Source organism: Pholcus phalangioides, unplaced genomic scaffold (assembly GCF_987345545.1).
Source record: "Pholcus phalangioides strain wild (caught in Gottingen) unplaced genomic scaffold, Ppha-v1.0 ptg000042l_1, whole genome shotgun sequence".
In the NCBI taxonomy this organism is placed as follows: domain Eukaryota; kingdom Metazoa; phylum Arthropoda; class Arachnida; order Araneae; family Pholcidae; genus Pholcus; species Pholcus phalangioides.
In genome coordinates this window covers 790,475-816,750 of record NW_028301628.1, presented here as the reverse complement: position 1 = coordinate 816,750, position 26,276 = coordinate 790,475, and the positions used below count along the sequence as shown (strand labels likewise).

General features: G+C 38.9%; 1 protein-coding gene across 2 annotated transcripts in view; it reads left to right on the top strand.

The window, feature by feature from the left end:
- The window catches only part of LOC149063845 (uncharacterized), a 115,698-nt gene that overhangs the window by 37,841 nt on the left and 51,581 nt on the right, over positions 1 to 26,276 (top strand). For both annotated transcript variants that reach the window (XM_089255262.1, XM_089255263.1), the window contains exons 3-7: positions 15,813 to 15,971; positions 18,922 to 19,128; positions 20,290 to 20,393; positions 22,546 to 22,627; positions 22,866 to 23,039. In XM_089255262.1, the coding sequence (XP_089111388.1) occupies positions 15,813 to 15,971; positions 18,922 to 19,128; positions 20,290 to 20,393; positions 22,546 to 22,627; positions 22,866 to 23,039 (726 nt within the window). The remainder of the gene's footprint in view (positions 1 to 15,812; positions 15,972 to 18,921; positions 19,129 to 20,289; positions 20,394 to 22,545; positions 22,628 to 22,865; positions 23,040 to 26,276) is intronic.

Below are 26,276 nucleotides of genomic sequence, written 5' to 3'. Positions count from 1 at the left end.
TCAAGTCTTCAGAGGACATGTTGCGTGGAGACCAGTGATCTGCAACGATGTGACACGTTTTAAAAACAGTTTCTAGAGAAAACAGGCTGAAATATATATCACGCATACTTTTTTTCTCCTGATGAGCAACAAACATTGAATTTTGGTTACGGGGAAAATAGAAAAACGCCTCATTTAACGCCAAATTCGGGTTTTGGAGATCTACTTTAAATAGTGACACGGAACGATTTCCCATCGCCATCTCATATGCGTTACTTATTGATTATGTTAAATGTTATGGGTTTTTTTTAAGCTATGGTTACGCGTTACCTAAAAACGTAAAATAGTTCTTGATGATGTGTTAAGTGTGTATTTATCGGATAAGCCGAGAATATAAATCAATAATCAGAGAGAGCATCGCTGTAATATATTCAAAGTTTCATCAGATGCACTCCATAAATTTGAAAAATGAAAGATATTTTGATTCGGCATCTTTAAGAAATCAAAGTATATTTGTTTATTATTATTTGATTTGTCGGGAAAAGGTTCCAAATTAGATATTTTTCTTATAAAAAATCAACGGAATTTTTGTTTTTTAAAACTCACGGGTTTTTAACTGCAGATTTTCTCATGAATTGTGAGCACCCCCCCCCCCCCGGTCAAGGAAATTTGTTCTAATACAAATATACAAATACAAGGCCACAACAGACAAAATGCTCAACGAGGTGGCTGAGAAAAAGATGCCCTAACAAATATGACATCCATATTTGTTAATATGGGTGTCATATATAAATGTATTACTAAAATACAGCAACCCAATTAAAAATGCAATTACAATTAATATATACACATGATAACATATTATACAACGCCCATAATGAATACTTATGGTTGTCTTATTCTAAGAATGGATAGCTTCTCGATTTACCCCAACATGTTTATCGTATTCCTTTTTAAACGTGTCAATTGTGTTACAATTTACTACCTCCGGGGGTAAGCTATTCCATTCATTAACAACCCTATTAGAGAAAAATTCCTTGCGACACCTAGAATTGTCCCCCTTACCAAACGACGCTGGTGTCCCCCTGTAAAAGAAGTTGATTGACGGCGAATTAATAGTATAGCTCTTCTCTGCACCCCCTTCAGCCAAGTCTACGTCCCTTCGCAGGTACGGTTTCTAAAAACTTACAACATACTCCAGTCCAGGGCGAACTAAACCTCGGAAAAGCGGAAGAATGACTTGCGGAGAACGCGAAGACACCTTTTTGAAAATAAAACCGAGCATTCTATTCGATTTTTTGACCACCGCTGAACAATGTTCAGAAAACCTAAGCCGCTCGTCAATGAGAATTCCCAAATCGGTGACCCTAGTTGCATCCGGGATCGTGACACCATTTATCTCTTAAGAGAACCGTGGGTTGTTCGAACCAAAATGAGCGACCATGCAGTTGTCAACGCTGAGCGTCATGCTCCATTCATTTGCCCATGCTTGCAATCCTGTTTAAGTTGGTCTGGAACAACTCCCTATCGCTTTGATTCCCAACTACCCCCCATTGTCATCTGTGAATTTACTAATAATCCTATCATTCTACAATGATATGAACACCCATAACATTGAATCACTCTACGAGAATTATTCACTTGATGTGCCTGTTTCTCACTTACGATGTGAAGATAGATGGCACACCTTTCGAAATCGTAACATGCGTGATGCAGAAAAACATGAACCGGTAAGAATCAGAGAGTACAACTACTGCATAACTCACATCTAACTTCTTTTAGATACACAGAGTGCTCTGAACAACCCAGGAGATCAAGGATGGAAATGCTGTGTGTGTGTGTGTGTGTGTGGGGGGGGGGGTGAAACTGCCCGGGGCGGCAAAATCTGAACTAGACGAACTGAGCACTACCAGGCTCTGTCACTATTCCGATATAAGGTCAGTGCCCAGGAGGGCGTAGTCATGCCGGAGAGAAAGTTATTACAATTTTTTTAAATGGCGTTCTACTCTCTATACAAATAACATCTCTCCTCGCGGAACGACATAATCTACACCATTTATCATTTCGTCGAGACACGTGAAAAAATTAATTAATAGTCTGGGTCCGAGTCTATTCGTAATCTTGACATCATCAGAATATTTTGGTTGGATGTGTGAGAGAACTGGACAATGCCTTATCAATTCATGTTCGTGAAAAAAAATGCTTAATCGTGCGTCTTTTGATGGGACGGATTGAATCAATAATGATATTTTATTATGAGTGACCATAACACCCAATGAATATCATGTTCATGATTTCCTTGCGATTATTGAACGATTTTCGGGTTGGCCTCATGATGGTCCATAAATTTTCCGGATCTCGGTGAGTATAAACATGCGCAGAACTTGGTCTAGTTCAAGAAGAAGAGTGCCAGGTTGCAAGATGAATATATCCATTCATAGCAACACTTATCTTCATTAATCACCGGTAATTAGCATGAACTGCAGGTGATTCTGAAAAAAGTGTCATTGACCCAAGAGCATGAAGCAGGAAAAAAAAAAAACACCGCTCCGTTATGTCCGCTTAGCATAATTTCGACTGAAATTAACCACCGAACCATCAACAGCTTCATTCAACGGCAACTTCTCAGTGACGTATCGCAATCGAACCTCTCTAAGTGGATACCGTTACGACCGAAAGCACATCTGATTCATCACTTATTCAGTTTTGCAAAAACTTTTGGTTGAGTGGATAGTTTTTTCTACATAGTTCCGTCCCGTTTTTTTTTATACTGGTCCATAAGGTATACCGATGGTCTACAAGGTTTTTGCAACATGGAAAAATTTAGCTGTTCTTCATTAGTTTTTGGGTGCTGATTACAGATTTGACTTCAAAAAATAACCATCGTTTCTAGTTGTTTTCTTTGTTTATTCGTTGTTTAATGTTTGAAAATTAGCATATCTGTATGTGGGAAATGATACTAGATAAGTAAAAAAGATGACAGAAATATGTACATGGTGTAGGTATGAAGGAGACATGAAAGTGTGAAGAATATTCTCTCTGCAGTGCTCTAAAACTGCGTCGCGAGTTACTGAAGTGATCTGTAAATATGCCGTGGATCACTCAAGTGACCTGTAAATGTGTCATGTATCATTTAAGTAATCTGGAATTTCGCTGAGGGTCATACAAGTGATATGAAGGAAATGAGCCGCTTAGTTCAGTTTTGCAAGATTAAGTGTGAGGTCGCGGGGAACATCAGATGACTCCGAGGGTCACATTTTGCCCGCGGCCATGCCTTTGAGCGTATATGGGTTTATAGTGAGAGTTAACTGCTGTATCAGCTTGAGTAGTTCCTCTGTGAGGCATACGCGTCCATTTCAGTAGAAATATTACAGGAGGGCGCGGTAGCCCAGGTCAAAACGGTACTCACCTAAAGTACCATAGGATGTTTACAGGTATCGCGAGTTCGATACCCGGTTCGTCCTTGTCAGGAAGCTTTCCTAACTCAGGGGTACAACAGAAACGGCGACATGACCACAGAACGAGGGGTTCCAGTGAACAGTCCCACATCGAGGGGTTTAGCGCACCAACATCTCGGTGAGTATAAAAAAAAAGGCTGCCCATAGGCGGAGATAGACTTGGAAGTCTGGGGGGGGGGCACGGTCATTATTTCTGGTTTGACGCTGGGGGGGGGGGATTGCCCCCCGTAGCTCCGCCCATGAGGCTGCCGTTCGGAATCGGCAATAAATTGTAGGTCCCGGTCTAATTAGCCCTCGTGTGCAGGAAATGAAAGCGGTGCGACAAAAATGATCACAAACTACAGGAAAAAAAAGCCTCAAACCTCACTCTTCACTTTTATCTTGGCATTGTTAAGCAAGGCAAGCATTTCGAGTCCATCGTTTTGAGATTTGACCTCATGTTTGCGAAGGACGATATCACTCAGTTTAAAGGACTACAAACGAACTGTACTTGTGCCATCTTTCTATTAACCACTGCAGGCCATTCATAAGTTAAGAAGTCGTTTCTGAAACCTGAGTTCCCTGTATGTGCGTATAAGAATGTATTTTCTATCTCCCCCAGGCATTTTTTTTTAAAATTCAATTAAATTTCCCCTCGGAAGGTATTACATTAAATGCCAGAATATTACATCTGGAACATATTTCATTTTTCGGCTCATTACGGACATTACGCTTCTGCTGTAACCACTTGTATGCTCAGCCTAATCTTCCCTAAAGCCCGAAAACAGAGCGTAACGGCTTTATATGTGGAGATACACGTACGCTGTAATGAGCGGATCGTATAAATGTGGGTTGTTGGTTGGTTAGTTTCTTGTTGTTGTTGTAGTTATTTCTATACGCATACCAGTTGTATCGTTATTGGTTTTGGTGCTACACTTACTTCCACGAGCTTTAAATAGAAAATCCCTTGTTTTGCTTGGTGCTGGTGGAAGAGGCTCTCTCTCTGTGTGAGTGTAAGAGAATGAAACTGTTCCTTTATATGCGTTACGGCTTATCTTTGATCTATATTTTGCCTGTACGTGTTGTTCAACTTTTACTGGATACGCTTTCTGGAGTGAGCGTATGAATGTCCCATTGTTCTTGTGGCTGGTGGACGTCCATCGAAGGGAAAAACAACAAAAAAAAAAAGTGAGAACTGGACAATGGGATCGCTATTCGCAGCCAACAGATCCTTCGTTGCGCCAGTTGCATGATTTGAATATTGAAAATTCATTGTCTGTCGGAGGCAGTCAAATACTAAACTGGACAATTATGTGTATCGGTGATGATCTCTGCATTACTTTGTTGGTAACTCAACTTAAGTAGGGCTCAAATTCGAATGGAAAGTTTTCGTGCTTCGATGCCATCGTGAGCTTCATAAATGGATCTTTTTTTAGTGAGTTTCATCAGCTGTATACGATACTTTGAGTCTAAAATAGCGTAATTTTTCGTTAAAACCGTGTATATACGGGGTGATTCAGAAAAGATGGGAAGAACTCTTTGAGGTGATAGTACACACCAATACAAACAATTGTCATGAAAGAATTCATGGGTCTACCATGAAACGCAAACGCGCTTGCGCGTTTCAAAACGGCCGCCCCGCAAACGTTAAAATGACATTCCTGAAGAACTTTATCGGGAGAAAAAGAACACCATTCGTGCAAATGTATTTCGAATTGCGTTTTATGTTAGACCTTGTATTCTTTGATGACAATTGTTTGTATGGGTGTGTGTGTGTGTGTACTATCACCTCTTAAAGTTTTTCCCATCGTTTCTGAATCACCCTGCATACCTTTAAAAAAAACAGGGGACTCATCTTTTTTCAGCCACAACCCAAAATCAACAAGATGATCAGCTCTGCAACCCATGTTGTTTGCAACTCCCCGGACTGTTTGTTTTTCGAGATCAGTGAAACCAGTGATGCAATAATTGCATTTGTAACAGGACTAAGTAGGTTTTTCGAACCATTCCGGAAGTCACTGCGAATCCAGTTTAGGTCGTGACTCATAGCTTAAGAATCCCTGGATGTAAGTGGATTTGTATGACCCATCTCGGAAGTTCCTGTGACCCATAGGTTAAGACCTCTGCTTCAAAAGTTAATTTCAGCTCTTTCGGCGGCTTATTCAAAGGCGCGGTCTATTAATAAAAAAATATATTTTTTCCAACGAAGTTTGGTGAAAGGTAATCAGTGATTGATTTTGAAAACAACTGTTTGTTGAACAGTTGACTAAAGCGTTAATGAAAAGAAAAAAAAAAATTGGTAACCAAAGTATGGCTGGGAACCAATGCTAGTTGAAGAAGCATTGCTGAAGAGCAATGCTAGCTGAAATAAAGTCGAATCCCGTTATTTTTTTTCCAGGACTGCAACAAAATTTCGTTGTAATGGAAACCTTTCTAATCCTTAAATAAGTTTACATAAGAACAATATATTGCGAATTTCGATAACACGAAATGAAAAATCCGTTATAACGAATTCAAAAACAAGTTTCTGAAAATCAACGAAAGAGTACATAACGTTCCAAAAATGATCCCGCAAAATCGGGTTCCATAGAATTAACTTGGATAACTGTGGGAGGAGAAGGATTTTTACTTCTAAGGCTTGTGAAGAAGAGACATTTCAACCAATACGGTGCGTGAAAAGATATAAAATCCGCGGAAAGCCACAGAACTACACGTTGTTAGGAATGTTTCATATTCTGTATCAAAATGAGTGGCCTCGAAACGAAACAGTTTCCTGAATTTGTTGCAATATGGCATATTTCCATCTACTCTTGCTAACGGTGTTAAGCAAATTGAATTGTTCCCCGCCTAATCGGATATTATGTGCTGGAACCGTTGATATCCATTTAAGCGGGGCCGACTGTATATAAATTTAAATGCTTCTTTTTCCTTTCAATTCAACATATTCATGACTATAATGACCTAAAATTATGACAGTTCAAAATAAAAGACTTTTTAAAACGAACTCGCATTTTTACAAATTACATCAAAGGAAACAAAACATGTAAAATTTATATAAGACATAAATAAGAGGAGAAATAAATATTATTCACGAATGATGTTCAGTATTCCGTGGAAAGTTCTATGCAATTATACTAGGAAGAGGGAAAAAATGGACGCCCTGGAGGCAGTTGTCGCAGATGATAAGTAGTGTTAAGAGAACCAATTTGTCAGAATTAAGTCTTGACTATGTTTCCTGGTTTCTTTCATCTTCTTAATTTTAGTGCTTCCAGGCTTTTTCAATTTATCCCTTTTCCGCCATAAATCTCTATTTAACTTCTTTGGAATGAATCAGTTTTCTGACTTCCTTTCTCTTTGCATAGTCAAAAAAAAATCATATAGATGAAATTAGCATATTCTGAGGGCATAATGGCTGTATTTTGATAAAAAGCTTGTTAAAAAAGCACTCGGAAATATACTCTTATTTCCGCCAAGTTCTTTCCGTGCGCAGCCGAAAATCTTGACAAAATGATTTTGTTTTTCCTTTTGTCATCAGTAACTTTGTTGTACTATCACCCAGCGTATCGTCAAGACAGAAAAAAAAGAATGGACCACACACCTGAAGACCCTTTTATAAAGTATTACAGGCATAACATTTCGCCAAGCATGATGACCCTCGAACATGAAACGAAGCATGAAACAAAAGAATGGGATGACCTTTCAAAGAAAAACTCAGGAAGTCACGTATAGAGTTACTTCAGCGTTGGTTAATTGAATGGAAGTTGTGTATGCGTGTGTCTCTACGTACACGGGATCAGATATGGCAATTATTTAATTTATTAGCGATAAATTGCTTTTTATGGGAATTATTCTCATTGTATGGAAAGCAATTTTCGGTAGCGAGATGAGCGTTATTTCTCCTCGGTAATGGGTCTAGAGAACGGTTTTTGAATTATTGTGATAAATTGAAATGGGCAATTAGGATGACCAGTTCGAACATCGATACAATCAGCAATTATGGTGCATATTATCGGCTGTTTAAAAGATCGTGAATCAGACATTCTGTCACTTTGTGCATTGTAGAATATCAATTTTTCTTTTGTCACCTGAAAAAATTTCGCGAAGGGATTTTTTTCGAACATCCCTAGCTGAGCTTAAGGCAACTGACTGATGTACTATTGGAACTCTTTGGCAAACGAAGATAAGCGATGTGTGAGATATGAAATTGTAAACTATGAAAAATTAGCTATGCGTACATGGGTAGCGTTCGAAGAACATTTTAAAAAACGGTCATCGTCCAATAATGTTTCAGATAGGAATGGGTTTCTCAACAGCACTTATACTTATCGAAGCCTTTGACATAAAACTTAATTCTTCAGAAACAACTTCAACCGTAAAACTGGGAGCTCTTATTGGAGCCTTTAAAATGAAAATTACTCTCGTCGACGTCTGCAAAAGAGAGATTTAACCGTACTTTGGTCAACATTGACTTTTCCAGCGATGCTACGATTATTAAGTACTTTCCCGATGGTTGTCCCGATCGGGAAATGAGATGCTTTGATTTGCAATAACCTCAAAATGCTTTCATCTAGCAATTACTTTAGAAGAGAAAAAAAAAGAAGAAAGATATTATATATAAATTTTATCAATTAGTTTCTAACAACGTTTCGCGATAAAAAATTTGCTTTCCTAAAAATGCTTTGATTACCAATGGTTTTCCTTTAACCCTTTATAGTCCGGTGTATATTAGAATATACATAGTAAATACAGAGCCATAAAGCCTATTACGCCAATTTATTTTTTTGTTTTAGAAAACACGGGGGGCATCTTAACGAAAAATATATTCATTATATACCATCAATATTTCCATAAAAATTGATTAGTATGGAATTTGCGAAGTTTCGATTAGCATTTGGAATTGGAATTTGGAAATAATTTTTAAGACGTGCATGCGCTTACAATTAAGTAGTAGTAATTCCTAATTCATTGTAATTGGTTATATATTGATGAACGCATGTTCATTATTTTGGCTTAATATTATTTATTTATGTGAATTTTTTGAGACAATTTTCGTTTTGTAGTGAACAGTAATTGAATTAGAACGAAAAACCACCCGCGTGTAGAGAGGCCGATTTCTGCTCTCATCCAGAGTGGGTTTTTTCCCCCCCAAAAACTGTCAAATCTTGTTTAATGTGCAAAACCGCTTTCGGCGAAAAGTAAAGAAAATTCCTGATCTCTACTTTGTTTTTGAGAAATAGAGTAAACATAATTCTCTAGATTTATAAAAACTCTGTATAATTTAAAAAAAAGGAAATAAAGGCCTCAGCAGGCAATATTCCCAGCGAGGTTGATGAAAAGAAAAAAAATTGCTCATAAAAATTATGCATGTCAAATATATTAAAAATTCTGCAATGTAAAAAAAAGCTATTACATGAATGAAAACCCCTCCCTCCAAAAATATATATATAAATATACTGCCCTTAAGAAATCGTAGTTGTCTTCATCTAAGTATGGGCAGTTTCTCGATTTATCCGAATATGGATATCGCATTTCGTTTTAAACGTTTCAATTGCGGTAGAATTCACGACACCCGAGGTTAAACTATTCCATTTATTCACATCCCCGATAGAAGAAAATTCCCTGCGACACCACATCCTGGAGCTGCAAAGTATAACTTGAATAACCCAATAACTACTACTACTACTACTTGACCGTATATATATACATGCATCTCTATTTTTTCTTTTGTTGAATAAATAGTATAATTACCGATACCATAATAATTACTAGCAACTGAATTTTGAAATAAATAATTATTTGTCTACAGTTCTGCTTCGTTAGTGGTTTTTCATGAAGATTATAATATTTGGTAGAGATTTCTCGACCTCTCCTTCGGACTTGGCCTAGCTCTCCAACTTCCAATTTTTTCTATGATAAGGGGCTGTTCAAGTATTACGTCATCATCGATGGAGGAGGGGTTTAGATAATTCTTACGTCAGCAACCACCCTTTATGAAAATATGAGTTAGGATTCAGAGGGGCAGAGCTGATGACGACATTTTGCTGACATGGGGGGGGGGGGGGGGTCAGCGTTTTGCTGACAGGGGAGGGGAAGGGGGGTCAAAAATGGCTAAAAATTTGCTTACGTAATACTTGAACGGCGCCTAAGTAAGCCGCAACTTATCGAATTCCTATTTTCTTAATTGATTTCAATCGATTTAATTTATACAGACTCTCCTAGTACAGCGTGGGGCTGTATATTTTAATATCTTTTATTGGCGCACATCCAACTATCACATACAAACAATTTCTAATATTCATCCAGCTCGTACGGAGCAGCACGGAAGCTTATGGGAGTATTATAGACTCGGTACGCCCTGAAGAAAACGCATCTACCTCAGTCAGTCAGAATACAAATCGTCCATCAACATTGAATTAAAAAAAACGCGCAGAAAATTATTGCGTGTCTCATTTTTTTTTCTTCTTTTTTGGAAGAAGAAAATTTTCATTCTCCAAAAGAAAAATATGACACAATACATTTCTTTTGTCTGTCCAAAAATGTTATTAAAAAGGGAAGACGGGAAGTTATTTCTTGTTGTTTCGGTTTCTTCTTTCGAATCTTTTTTTTTTTTTTTCATTCGAAACTTTAGAATTCGTCGACCCAAGTTTTTTTTTTTCATTTGTTTGGAAGTTTCAGGAAAAGAGTTGTTATAATAGAGTCAGGAAGTTCACTGTTGTTCGACTTAATTTTTGTTTCGTGTTTCTTCATTTTCCTTTGGTGTGCATTTTGTTTTATGATGCTGATTACTTGTCCCGACATTGTTAATGTTCGATGTATGGGAGAATGGCTTTAATCTATATTTTCATCTACGTCGTACAATTATTGTGGATTTAACAATGTGAATATAAAAATGAAGTTTGATATAGTCGATGCAATAGCTTCCGGTTCTGTGAATCCGCGACGTAGGGCCACCCTTCACGGGACAAATAATTTCCGCTAAATCCTTGTACTTATTATTATTTAGATTTTCATAGTTGAAGAGACTACCTATTTTGTGTTATTGTTGGAAGTAAAAAATGTTTTAATTAATGTTTGTTTAATTTGTTTTATTGTGGGTGTGAGATTTGTGGTTGCACATGAAAAAATTCAAATTTTCGAAACCCGAAATGCTTATATCGCCTCGTATAGGTGGCATGTACATTAGAGCAGTGTTTCTCAACCGCCGGGCAACGAACGACATGAGCCAAACCCGGCCGAGAGTTATTTGCCGTTTCATTTTTCCCATTAACTTCCAGTTAGTCCTGAGTATGACCGGCCTTGCACTTTAGAGATGAATTAACCGGGCCGTGGGCTTCTATAAAGGTTGAGAACCACTACATTAGATCAAAATTCCCTAACTTTAACACATTCCCTAAAACACATTCCCTAACTTTTTGTTCATGTTCCCTCCGCCCACAAAATGTTTTTCTTATCGCCCCTCCCCTTCTTGAGTGATCCTATAAAACTCTATATTGTGTTCCCTAACTATCATTGGAATAATGAGATACCAAAGTAGAGCAAAACTGCCAATTATGCTGAAATCACTGAGAAAATGCTAAATGGTGGGAAATGAAACGCTACTGCACATCGCGGGGGATTTCAACGCAATTCACAAAAAACTTTGAATGTGAAAATATTTGAGATGAGTACCTATATTTTTAGTCATAATAGCTGCCATGGTATAAATTATGAGCTAGGGAAAATAAATTAACGCTTTGCGAGGCGTGCATAATAGAAAGAAATTGCTGAACCCGCTGTGAAATGACACATCTTTTTTAATGAAGTAGGAAAGCGGTTCTCAACTTTTTTTTGACTCGCGGAGTCCTTTTTGGTATATAATGTCTATGGCGGAGCCCCTGCAGACCCATTTTTTACGTATTCCCCAAAGTTACTGATTTATTTCTATTATTCAAAAATATTTATATATATATATTTTTTAATTTAATGGGGTTTTTTTTCCTCGAGCGGCCGTGGAGCACTGGTTGAGAACCTATGAAGTAAGCTATCTCCCGGTTCACCAGGTACTAAGTAAGAGATATAGAAAAAAAAGTGTTCCATTAAGAAATCAACTTTACAAAATATCTAGGCTTGTCAATGCTAAAATAAGAGAGTTCTAAGTATTCTCGGAATATCTCGTCAATGCCGGAGAGAGGATTAAATTCATGATCTCAGTAAAAATTGAAATTTAAATGGATTTAAAAGAATGGGTGAAAAGTCGGAATGGCCGAAATCACGGGAAACAAGGGAAATACGGAACGTATGGCCAGTCTTAGTATCGCCCTTTCATTAGATAAAGCTAGTGATTTTGACAGAAAATTACTGCCTTGCCTTTTTTGTCCCACCAGAATTTTTGATCTCTGCCCTCGTCATGCCCCATCTGGATCCATCTCGGTTTTCAAACAATAGCAGTCTCTGCTTAAAGGAATTTTCACTTAAGATAGAGACATCATGTCCTAAAAAAGTGTGTCAATGTTAGATATAGACATTCATGTCCAATACATCATCTCTACAATCATGTTTTTTTTTTGTTTTCTCTTTACCATCGAAGGTTAACCCGATCAGACTCTCATCATGTTGTTGGAATACCTATGCTTGTGTCAGACATGAATTGATTTTCGTGACGAGACTCCACTTCCCGTTGTAACACATGCGACCCATTATTTCCTAGAACTGAAAATGCAATTTCATTTTTTTTTTACGTCAAATGGGTAGGGGGAAAAAAAGATATTTAATTGTAAGTCGGACATAAATTAGGTTTTCCTGGTACCCATCGTGCATTTAACGAAGAGGAGATGCGCGAGGTCGAGCTCTACCGATCCCATCACGATTTGTTTGGTTTATTTTTCATATTGTATCCTACTCTATTTGAAATGATGAATGATGTCCGGAAAAAAAGATGGAAAAGATAACCATGTCTATTTATAATCACAGAAAGGACTTTCAGTCTTTTCAATGAAGTTTTCTATTACGTGGGGGGAAATAAATCTGTTAAAAAAACAAAAATCGGAGCGGGAGAGAAAACATCACTTGATCCGGAAAGTCTAGTTGTTGAGAGCTCGATAGAAAAAGTTCTGTTTGTAGACGATTTTCGTACTCTACCCGTATGCCTGCTAGGCAGTGCCTGTTTCTCGCGTGGGCAAACGGGGCACGTGCCCAGTTCCCACAAATTTTCAAGGTCCAAAAATTTGCTGAATTTGGTATTTTAGACACGGTTCACAGGCCACCTCCCTCTACGTACACCTTTTGCTCAAAGACGATCACTTATAATGAGCTCCGAAAATTCATCTTTGCTCGGGTTCCGAACTTATGAAGAATAGTTCTTGTTACTAGGGTCACCACAAAACGAATTTCGCTTGAGTATGCAAAATATGAAACGCCTTATCTCATAATTTCTAAGTGCTGACGAATGTCTTTGGACCGCGGTGCAGCGATTAGATCAACGCAGCTGCAGATTGACAGCTTTCATAGACTGGTAGTAACCGATTCAATGAAAATCCCTGAAGAGAAGCAGATCAAATTTTAGGCCAAGAACTATTTTAGTTTATGACGATTTCGGGATTCATATAACCTGTGATTCATAATTTTGATTTATTAACATCAATCACCATATTTCGATCATAAATTTTGCACTGTTTGTTTACTGGCGATGTGCACTTGTAATGGCACCTGCCCATGCATACACTACTACTAAACCACACATGTACCTCGTCCATATTCCTCTGCGGAACATCTAACGAATTGGTACATGCGGGAATGTGTGTGTACGTGTAGTGAAACCTGACGTGAAGTTTGTTTCTGTGTAATGCTTGTTATGTGTAGTGCTGCCATCTACCACCACTTTTTATAACTATGAGTGAAGTGTAATGATTGAATAATTAATCGTTGTAGGCCTGTTGCTCTCTGTGGCGAGACTTTTCAATGGGGAGATCGGCTCGCATTTGGGCCTCGAAGTTGGGAACCACAGGAAACCAACTTCAGCCGACCACCACTATGGCGACGGTGGGGTTCGAACCCGGATCCTCACGATGCGAGTCCGTCATTATGACCGCCACAGCGGCGCCTATGCATATACCGTATATCTTTTTCAAGCTGAATAGATGGTTAGGTCCCCTGCAGGCACCCAAGTCCCCAGGGACAATGTGCTTAAAAAAAGGTAACAAAATTTTTTAAAGCAAAACACCCTATCATAAAAATGAGATTATTTGCTATCTTCTTCCCCCAAAAATTTCTATTTACAATTAGATTGTCACAGGCGCCTTTCTACAGATTGATTCTAAATGGGACAAACGTTAAGAGATGCTATAAGACAGTGTTTCCTCAACCGCTGGGCCCTGACATGAGTCAAATCGGGTCGTGAAAACACTGTCTCGTCTTCCTCCATTTATTTCCCATTAGTCGTGACTGGGCCATCCCCTCAAAAAAAAAGTCAACCGGGCCACGGGCTTCCAAAGGTTGAAAACCACTGATGTAAGACACCTCTTAAAGTTTATCCATAAACAAGCATTTTTAATCATAGAATGTGTGGTCGAATCGCAATAGCAAAGACGGTAGAAGGCGTTTTTGGAGAGTGCACAATAGCACTTCACCAAAAACGAATATCGTATTTTCCCGACGGATTTGATGCGATATGTGCTATCAACCATTCGAAGATGGACATGCACCTTCGGATTGGATTGAAGTGTGTTTCATATCGGTGCGAAGACCATATAGGTTATGTTGCGCCAAGCAATGATCAAGCGGTATAATGACTTCTGGTAAAATTTGCGTTCCCTAGGGTTGGACCATGAGAAGGCCTACCTAGAAGCAATGAAGCTTTGGGATATTTTATTAATGCGTATTATAAAAGCAAGGCATCAGTGAAGGGATTTGGTAAATCTCTGTAGCGTTTATCGTCGTTTGGCAAGTTTTGATGAAAGATAATTTAGAAACCTTTAACGGGGGTGCGTGTTGAAAAAAAATGCAATGTTAATAAAACATTTTTCGAGTCACCGTTCTGTAATTTTGGTTTTAATAAAATGAATAACTGCCAACCATTTATAAGGCAGTGTTTCTCAATGTGGGTGTCGCGGCGAAGTGGAGATATTGATTTGTATGCCTATTTATGCTTTGAAGTGAGATTCTTCTACATGGGAGAAATATGTACCAAGCTATTCTGGAGAGCCGCAGCTGAATCCTGAATTGGAGCAAGGGAGCCGCTAGTGACAAAAGTTTGAGAACCACTGATTTAAGGCATGGAAAAAACAAGTTTCGATGAATTTAGAAGTAATTTCCAAGATAATAATTTTTTTTTTTCATTTCATAATTGAAATGGCATAATATAAATAACTGTATAAGAAACTGTCTTTAAAATCACATTAGGTAAAAGTTGGTATTACATTGGTAAAGTTACTGAAATAGCTCGCGTAATTTGTGAACTAGCCGAGCATAAAGAAAGGAGAAACTATATTTCCTTGCTCTTCCTAATGGATATGTTTGTGATGGTGAAGTTCTTCGGTATTCATGTTACCTTTTCCCTTCTTTTGGGTCATATTCTTCGAATTTTTCCCATATTATCTTTACATTAGTTGTATATTGTCGGTATTTATAGTCTGTGTATACGATCCAAAGAATGTTTGATGCTTGGAGAATAGGAAAGATTCAACTCCCTTATTATACTGGTTGGTTTGTTAATGGAAGCGCTCGCTGTTGGTGTGATAATGATGGTCATTTAGTAAAAACTAGTGGTGTATAGTAACATCCGAGAATTTCACACGAGAACTTTACAATAGCCAAGGTTTTTCTTGAAAGGAGTTGTTCTGAAAATGAAACTTCACACACTGGAGTTGTTTTACTTTTTTTTTTAGATCATGAGAGTTTGATGCATCTTTGATTTCATCGATACTTGATTGTGAGAAGTAAACGAATGTATATATACTGAAGGTGTCCCATAAATTCGTACCTAGTTAAAAAATTGAAGAAATTTGTATATTTGAATGCTGTTTGCGTGCGACAAAGTTATTCTCACGAAGGGAGGTTTTTTTTTTTGGTACAGGAAAAGTAATTAGTTAAATTTTTCTTGTTGATAAGAAGGCGCTGCACGCAGGGATGTACTCTCTACGTTTTATAGGACTCAAACGCAGGGCCGTCTTTGGTTTGGTACTATGTGTTTGGTACTTCGAATTAATGGCAACATTAATCCTCTCATATTTGCACCGATCCATCGCAACTGGTGCATTATTTCATTAACAACACACACAGCTGATGTGAAATCTGGTGGTAGTCACTGTATTCTGCCCCGACCATGTAGTATTTTGTTATCTTATTTTATCTACTCATGTCAGTGAAGTTATATTTCTGTAAATTTCTCATTATGATTTTTTTTTTTCCCTCCCGCTGTAGAAGTCACGAGACTAGGAATTTGTCCTCCTGCAGTATTGAGAGAACAACCAGAATGTGTAGAAAGCATTTCACATTGCGCAAATGACTCTGATTGTGAGGATGACATGAAATGCTGCAACCAAGGATGTGGAAATGTCTGCACATATCCATCATACACTGGTAATCTTGCCTCACTTGATATTTTGCGCCAATTTCGCTATTATAAAGAATGAATATTTTCTCTTGGGGTATTATCAGTGAACTTCTTTTGCTCACCTCTTTATAGAGCAGTGCCGTCTTTACGCATGGGCCCACCCGGGCACGGCCTGGGGGCCTGAAGAGAAGAAGGGCCTCAGAGAACCACTTGGCCCGAGGGCCCATGCTGTTCATAGGACGGCACCCTGTTATACGTTGTTGCCAAGTTCCATAAAAAAAAAAAATTGAAGACCCCCCCCCCCCCCCCCCTTATTTACATCATTTATATTCATCTTAAATTGTTTGAGGAAATTGGCCTACACCCATTGAATGGCTTTCTTAAAGCAATACTTTTCTGATTATACTAATTGCGTGAATGCTTAGAAGAGAATTTCTCATTAAATTATAATTCAATAGGGAAAGGCAATAAACAATATATAAGGACGGTACACAAAACTTTGCCCTGCCTATATTTATACAAGAAATTTTTTTCCCATTAAATTACACAGGGGGGACGAGTAACCATTAGACTCGTTTTAAAAGTTAATAACAAATCAACCAGTTAATATAAAAAGGTGCGGTTTGTGTGCATCAAAACAGGGCTGGACAAATCTCAAAATAATCTAGGGTCCGAAATAATGCTTCTCTAACCTTTTTCAGGGCATAGTGACCCTTAAGAAGTCATCAACCAATAAGGAAAATACATGAAAACTACACAATTCATAATGCACACAATGGGTGGCGCCTTCAGAGGAAAAATATTAGACCACCAATCACGATGACCGATGATCCCACTTGGGTTGATGACCAAATCTTAACTCTCGGTTGCTCAGCGGAAAAAATGTACGTCTGTTCACTTCAAACGTCGTGGTCACAAAAATGAAGGTGAGAGCCTGCGTTTGATGCTAATACAGCGTCCTGATTGGACGCTTGCGGTATGCCCAAGTGGGTCACATTTTGTGTGTTATGTCGAGTTTTTCGTTTTACAGTGACACCTGTGAGTGAGATTTGAACTTTTTTCTAATTTATCAAAAAAAAAATATTAAGTTATGATAAGTGATTTAGTGCAAACCGCATTTTTCTATGTCAATCGGTTGATTAATTTTTAAAAAGTGTTCAGAAGTTCTCTTCCCACCCTGTACAGGGTACTTACAAATAAACTGACACTACTCAGACTTATGCAGCGCCCATTCTGATGCAGGTATTTTGATGAAACTTGGTGTATAGGATATATAGACCAGGGGGGGGGGGGGAGAGGGAGAGAAATATTCAATGAAAAAAGAAATAGTCCAATTTTTTACCACTAGGTGAAAAATTGGAATTTTTTTAACACAATATTTTTCCCCCATGGTCCAAATACTTTATATGTAACTGTCAGAGCTTGAAGTGCAGCCAATTTCTGACGGTGCCGGCCACTTCGCGAATTGGCCAAGAGTTTTGGCGGAAGTCCAAATTGCAGAAATGATTCGGACTTTAGCCGGCCATTTCACGAAGTGACCGGAGATTCCTGGCCAAAGCTCGATGTGCTGATGTAAGACAGCCCGTTAGGAGCCAAATCCATTTTTTAAATCACTAATTTGTGATACATGTCTGTATATTGCAGCTATGTTGGATTAGCTTCGTTTGACGAGAGGAAAAAAAAGTGAAATTTGAAAGTAATTATATAATAATATAATGTTTTTCCGCGAAATTTTGTAGAAAAAATGATTACTGCAGCGGAACTGTGGTTTGATGAGTTGCCATAACTAACGTGGACATAATTATCACGAATAAATACGACGACTTGATGATGATCCCGAAATATGTCCTTTGTTATCGGACTTTGGCTAGAGATCACAGGCCACTTCACGAACTGGCCGGCCAATGTCCGAAAACCAATGTCCATATTTCGGACATTAGCCTTGTTAATATTTAACGAAATTAGCCAATTTCGAGCTTTGGTAGTAACATATCTACCAAATTCCAATGAAATACCACCACGGGCACTACATAGGTCGGACTAGGGTCAGTATAATTAAACTGACACAACTCCCATCTATGTAGCGCTCGTTGCTGTCGACGCATTTCATTGAAACTTGGTATATACATTATTTGGACCACTGGAAAAAGGTTATTGTCATTAAAAAGTGCCACTTTTCCACCTGGTGGTCAAAAATGGACCATTTCTTTTTTATTGAATCTTTCTTTTCCCCATGGTACATATCCCCACCACTATATACCAAGTTTCATCAAAATACTCCATCAGATGAGCCCCACATACATCTGAGTAATGCCAGTTTATTCGTAACCACCCTGTATCATTTTCAACTCAGTGAAATCTCCAAGTCTATTAAATTGTGGTCAAATGAAATTGCTAGAGTTTTTGTCTACCTCAACGCTAGACATTTTCATTGGCATCAAAGTGATCTCCTTGGGTGTCCAAGACTACTCAGTTGACTTTGGATAATTGAGATCACATTGGCATCACTAAGTTCCTGCAGATGTAGACAAAAATGTTTATAACAATTTTGTCTGAACTGAAGCTCTGTAACTTGGGTTTGAAAGCTTTTACGAATAACACTGGCCATTGAAAACCTACAATTGCATTCATTATTCAGTTGCTATTTTTCTGCTTGGGAGTTCGAAAAATCAGAATATACAGTGGATTCCAGTTGTAACATTTCTCAAAAAACAGTGATGAGAAAACATTGTAAGCAGGAAAATGCTTTCAACGGGAAATCTAGATGCATATTGGCAAGAATTGGGACCATGAAAATAAGTGATATTAAGAGGAGGAAAACGTTCTAAGTGGGATATCCACTGTATAAGCTAACCAAACAACTTTTTTTTTTAATTTAAAGTTGCTAAATTAATATTACATGTCTAATCACAGAAATAACAAACATATAATTGCTAGTGAAAATTTGCATATATAAGTATGAAATTTTTCTATTAGGCTGTCAGCAGCTGAGGTCCTTATTATTACGGCAAGCAGCTCACACAGATGAGAAAAACTATATCCACGTACCGAAATGCCAGGATGACGGCAAGTTTGAAGACATCCAATGCGATGAAAGTTCAAGCAGCTGCTGGTGTGTTGACGATTTGGGATTCGAGCTGGCGGGAACACGAGCGGATTCATATGATCTAGTCAATTGCAGCTGTGAGTTTTTCCTTAGATTTGTCAAATTTGTGTATAGACATAGCTGCCCTTCGGGGTGTGCGATAGAGCCCCACTGTTTGGAGGGGCACCCACATTTATTGTAAAAAGAAATGAAAAAATATACATGTACACATAAAAAACAAACTTTTTTTTCATAGTAAGCAAGGTGTCTGTGGGATTATCATTTGATTCTGAAATTTTCAGCAATTCTGGAATTATTTCTATCATCAATTCTGAATTCCAATCAATTTCTAATTTTTTTCCTTCACTAATTCTGAATTTTCATCACTTCTGGTTGTTTTCTCTCATTAATCCCGAATTTCCATCAATTCTGAGATTTTTCCTCTCATTAATTCTCAATTTTCATCAACTTTAGGATTTTCTTTCTTTCATTAAATCTGAATTTCATTGGTGATAGATATTTTTCAGCGTATATCTATATATTCTGTGATAATGAATGGATCTTTGGATGCCCGATTCCCTCCTCCCACCACAAAATATATAAAATCAGGGCTGAGAAGAGCCACAAAATTATTCTCGCATCAGGTCTTTTGCGTCTGATAAGGGCAGCCCTGTTTATAGAGCTCAATAATTTTGTAAATCTGAATAGTTAGTGTGTGTATAAATCACATACGGCAGAAATGAATGTTTTTTCTCAGACTATAATCTAACTATTAATCAGAATCTTTTAACAAGGTTCACAATTCACAAAACCTAGGAAATGTGATGAGGTAGAATAAATGTATGACTCTTATCAGGGCAGGGGCGTTGGAGGGTGTTCAACCTGTGGGTACTCGTCTTTTATAGGAAATTTTAATTTGTGAACTAATTCTCGTTGTGCTCGGATTCACGCCACACATTAAAGTGGCTGCTCGGGCAACCACAGCTCCATTTATCATCTGTAAATACAGTCAGACCTTGATATAATGTCTATCGCTTTAATGTTTTCCCGCTTTTATAATGTCAGTTTTCGAAGGTTCTTGCTAGCATAATCAGTAAAGTGACCTTACTCGTTATTGAGTCACTCAGCATTTTGATGGGCATTTATGAAGGCATTTTTATTCTTGTATTAATAGTGACGTTATGCAGAGGTCTGGCTGTATAATTCTAAAATCCTTTATAATCTACTCACAGTTATGTATATATTTTTATTTTGATTAGCTCCGAAACCATGTGCTGATGTTTTGTGCAGAATGTTATGCCCTTATGGATTTCAATTAGATACTGATGGATGTCCGTTATGCAGATGCAGAAATGCTTGTGAAGTAAGAAAGTGATAATTTTCTCAGTTTTGCTCAATTTGATTATTTTGAAGTAGTAAGTTGTAGGATTTTTGAAAGGAAAACGATTTGTTTTTGAAAAGGAAAAAAAATCTATTGAAAGAGGAGGTACCCGTTACTCCCTCCCCACCCCCATATTATAATCGTATTGAACCATTTGTTTTGGTTTTTGTATACAAAACAGGATTACAAAATACTTGGCCTACTGCTGGGCTGGACAAATCCCAAGCATCAGGTCGCCATTGTGACTGAAAAATTGGGATTTGCACCTAAAATTTCACTATATGCGCTTACTAAATTGGAGCAACAGCAACACAAAATTTTTGGAATTAATGCCAGCTTATCTAACAACATGGAAGGGGGTGATATGTCCTAGGAAAGTTTGAAGAAATATTATTTTGAACCTGTTTTTCTTAGAAAAACAAAACTTCGAAAAAAAAATTTTTGGCTCCTAAATTCCTTTCCAATTTTCCTAAAAACTTTTCTGGGGGCCTAGATGTTTTTGTGATTTGTCCTGGACTAGTATGAAAACGTCATTAATAAACTTGCTTCAATTTTTCAGGAGAAAGAAATAACATGTACACTACTGCCAGAGATGAATGTATGGTTTTGCCCCCCTGTGGGCTACACAAATTTTGCTGCCATAGGCGGAGATAGGCTTGGAAGTCTGGGGGGGGAATGATGTTAATTCATATATACGCAAATGCATTAGATTAGACGGCTTTGCCTTTGATGCTGCCCCCCCCCCCCACCGTATCTCCGCCCATGCCCTTCTCTCATTCTAGTCTAATTTTCTTGACTCCTTTCTTTGAATTCACCAACTTGTGCTATAACCCGCTTGGCCTCAACCCCCTCCACTCATGCAAGTACACCTGTCTCTCTAAAGTCACTCTTTTCGTCATTCACATGCTTGCACATGCTCTAACTCACTCTTTTGCTCACTCACATGCTTGCAAATTCACTAGATTACTCTTTTGCTCACTGACTGTGCTGATGTTTGGGCAGAGGCTGGTTTTATTGAGGGTTATAAAAAATTTTCTCCTATTCTACTAATTTTCTTTACCACTCATTCCTCATATTTGCCACCCCGGGCTTTTGCCCGCCAAGCCACCCTATAAATACGCCACTAACTACAGCAACTGCTGGTATGAACTATGAGGTTTTCAATTTTAGTGATTCATGGCTCTACATTCATTAGTGATTATGTGCTTGGTCTGGTTGATGAGATATGAGGTCTATTTTCCATAGACACAAAAACCTTATTTTCAGAAAAAATTAAGATATAAAGTTATATCTTTAATAAGCACAGAATAATATTCAATTGTAGTTCAGAGGTAGTAATAGGACTCTGTTGGCATTGAAATCATAAACATCTTAAGGACACAAATGACACTTTCTGGCAGGGCCACAACTAGGGAGAGCAGGCAGGTGCCCTGAGCACTAGATCAGAGTGGGCACAAATTTCACACTTTAATCTCTCTTTCAACATTACAAGGGGGGAGGGGCACCAAAATGTGCGCTTGTCCCGGAGGACCAAGCATCTAGTTGCGGTCCTGCTTTCTGACAGGCAACAGTTTATTAGAAATTCCACAGAGAAATGTTCATGAGGAGCAAATTTAGTTTAGCGGTAGTGGTGATTTCACAACAAAAGATATGTTTAGATTATCAGTCATTGAAGGGGCTTCAGAAATTCCCCTCCCCAATATTTTCCTTTTCATCAAGACATTCCTAAAGTCTCAGAGTTTTCTGATGGTTTATTAAGGCTTTGGTCAGCTCGGAACACAGTAATAACTTCAATAATAGACACCCAGTATAAAAGTTCCATCTCATCAAACATGTCATTGTTCAAGTAGCGATTTCCTTTCTTTCTTAATTAATCTTTAAAGTCAGTATATCGTAGTGTAGCAGGATTTTTTCAATGAAGGGTTCCTCATTTGTTTTCTTTCCAAAGTTTTTTTTTAATTAAAAAAAACCCAATGGAACCACTGCTGCGGAGTAAGGGGTGGGGGAATTCCCTTGCATACACTAGTGGTCATAGATAATAAGAGTAATGAAACAAGAACCATGACCTCCATGATAGATGATTAAATTTTTTCCTTAAAGAATTTCAATGTCTTAAATTATTTCTCTTTTCCAGGGAGTTGTATGTCCTGCTGGCCAGGAGTGTCAACTAGAAGAAATTCCTTGCGTTGAAGAGATCTGCCCTCCACTGCCAACATGTTAGTATTTTACTTCATGACATTAGTCAATAAATTGATTGAAGCTTTTCACTGAAAATTTTAAGTTATTAACAACTATATAAATTTTCAAAACAAATTTTGTCAAAGGGTAAAACAAACTTCATGTGATGTTTCCATAAATCTGATTGGTTGAACAATTTTTTTTCGATTCTCCAATTTTTCTTTTCTCTCAAATTCAAAAATTTTTGCTTCCTCCCCCCTCAATATTATAATATAGGTAAAAAGCCAAGAAGACTAGAAGACCTATGCCCGATGGGTGCACCTCTCTCTTCTCCGGATAGCGGAAATCCATTCCTTTGTGGTATTCAGCCAAACAAGCCCCAGTGCCCACCAAATTATCTGTGTGATGTTTCACCTGGAAATGATTATGGTGTTTGCTGTCCTCTTGTTGGTAAGTTTTAGTTTGTACCAAGATTGTCTAAGAACACACACACACACAATGGAATGTATGGCGTTTTTTTTAAAGTCACTAAAACTTTGACAAAGATAATTACATTAGAAATTCAATTAGAAAATTTTGATTGAACCAAACAGAGAGGCCACATTTTTGTGCTCTAAGGGAAGTAATGAAGTTTTTGGATCGAGACAAAGAACCTCAAAATAGTTTTCTTTTAATGTAGAAAATTAGTTAAACTTAAGTTCAAATGTACACTGCTGGCCACCGTAAATGCAACACCCTGAAGGAAGCATGCAAATAATATGAAATTTACAACATGCATTAGCGGAGGTGAGATATGCAAATGATTAGAATTTCAGCGCAGACGCACATCACGCGCGCCTGTGGCGCCACTTCAAAGTGCTATTTAAGGCTTGGAGATTTCGACGATTTGAAGTACGGCAATTGTGTTTTTCTTGTGGTTTTTTCAAAAAAACGATCAATTATGCCTCGTAGAAAACAGCGATCATCTTTTGATCAAGTATCCGAGTTCGACAGAGGAAGGATAGTGGCCTACCGAGATTGTGGATTATCTTTCAGGGAAATCGGTAGTCGTGTTGGACGAAACCAAACAACTGTAATGCGGATATGTGATCGTTGGATGCAGGAGGGTACGACGGACCGACGTGTTCGATCGCATCCACCTCAGTGCACCACTTTACGTGATGACAGGCGTATTGTGCGTATGGCAGTGACGGATCGCTCAGCCACATCACGAACCATAGCACAGCACATTCAGTCTGTACCGCATCACCCAGTGTCTGCGCGTACCATTCGACGCCGTTTACAGCAGAGTGGTCTGTCCGCAAGACGTCCATTGCTTCGTCTACCCTTGACGCAGAACCACAGACGTCTCCGCCGCCAATGGTGCGATGAAAGAAGGATGTGGACACCAATGGAATGAAATTGTCTTTACTGACGAGTCACGCTTCTGTCTGCAACACCACGATGGTCGTATTCGAGTCTGGAGACACCGTGGAGAGAGGATGCTGAACAGCTGCGTTATGCACCGCCACACTGGTCCTGCACCGGGTATTATGGTATGGGGCGGTATTGGATATCACTCTCGCACTCCTCTAGTACGCATTGCCGGTACTTTAAAAAGCCAGCGCTACATCTCCGAGGTGTTGGAGCCAGTTGTCCTTCCTTACCTTCAGGGCTTGCCCACAGCCATATTTCAACAGGATAATGCGCGACCACACGTGGCACGCATTGTCCAAAGGTTCTTCGTCAATAAAGTGGGTGCACGTCGAGTAGGAACCCATAAAGCAGACATCTTCAACCCGTTGCTCGCGAGCACTACAGTGCTCTGAAACACTCAGAGTGCTCGAGGCTACTGCCCGATTTTGTGCTCGCGAGCACTTGATCATTAAACACCTTGCATAAATGGCATTCAAGAATCGAAATCATCCCAACTTCATGCATTCGTATGTTAAAATTGCCGTAAGGGTGCTCTTCTTTTGATGGTGGATACAGGAATTCATTCATTCAAACCGATCCAACTCCGGTCTATCACCATAGGCAATTTACTACCGATTGAGTTGTGCCGGAAGTATGAGTATGTGTCCCCTCAAATCCCCCGGGGCCACGAAAGCGATTGTATATCAAGTGTACATTACACAAAAGGTGGATAGAGGCAGTGCTCGCGACTGGAAAAAGAGGTTGAAGACCACTGCCGTATAAAGGGTTAGTTACTTCTATATTCCCCCTTTTATGAGCAGGGATGGCTCGGAAAAAAATTTCTACAAGCGCAGGACCTGTTTTTTGGCGTCCTCCGACCCCGTTTTTTTGGTCCACAAAGTTTTTTTTTTTCAACTAGGATTTGGTCCCCCGGCATATGGCCACACTTGTGGGGGCTATATTCTAATACGATAGTGACTGGAAATAAATTTTTGGGTGAGACAATATACTAAGGATATACAACGTCGGTAAATCCAAAATACGAAGAGAACAACAGCTAGATGCGTTTCGGAACTGTATCAAGTTCCTTTTTCAGTAGCCAAGAACAGTGCCGTCTTGAGAGCATTATTGGCCCCTGGGGGAAGTTATTTTTCCGAGGTCAGAGGTCCTACCTGACCAATTCTCGAAAATTTAAACCTGCAATTTTTGTGAGGCCCCTCTTCTCTTGAGGCCCCCGGGCCATGCCCGGGTAAGCCCATGCATTACGACCAGGGCCGGACTTAGGCAGGTGCGAAGGGTGCGGCCGCACCAGGCCGCTAAATTTTTGGGGCCACAAAAGGGGATAGAAATGTTTTGATTGCATTTTGACTTCAATTTATTAACAAAGCAATGCCTTAAAATTAAGTCCAAGATAGAGACCTCTAAGGTTGCGGGCCTGGGTAGATAATCGGTTTTCTAGCCCCGAGAGCCCTAAACTTTCAAGTGCCTGGGGCGCACTCGCAATCTCGCAAGTTTTTACTGAGAAGTGGAAACTTTTTCCATATTTATTGCCAAATGGCATTTTTTATAACCACGAAGTAGTTTTACAGTCATTCTCGGGCACCAGAGTACCCCATGGACACCCTGGGGTATTAGAAAACCATTGCTCAGAGGGGCCGCAATTTTTTTTCATTGCACCGAGCCGCAAAATACTTAAGCCCTTCTCTGATTACGACGGCACTAGCCAAGAAGGTTACAGAAGAAGGAACTCCATACACTGTATTTTGGGTTTCCTAGTGTACTAGGGAAACAACGTCGGTAAACGACGAATCGTATATTATCGTATTATTGTATATCGCATCGTATATTACGATAGTAATTAATTTAACGCAGTGGGGTCCTGACCCTGAGGGGCAAGGGGGGGGGGGACCAGACTCCCAAGTCCCCCCCCCCCCCGAAATGTGAGAAAATGACCGAAAAAAGGGAAAAAGATGGCCAAATCTATTGTTCTGTCACTTTGGTCCCCCCCCCCCCCCCGAACGAAATTTCTGGCTACGCCCCTGCTGAGGGGTGAGGGTAATTATTCAACTCTATGTGCTGTTTGGATATCCCGAATTAGGCAACGAGTGTGTTGATGTCCTGAAAGCGGCAAATGAACAAGAATTGGGAGAGGGTGCACTTAGAGCTGTGACAAAAAGCAACCCTAATATTGCAATTAATATGTATAAGGGCGAAAGCCTGACTTAGGAGGTCAGGTAGTGTTGGAATCAGGTACGTATTAACAGAACAAGAACTATCTCATAACAGAGCCGC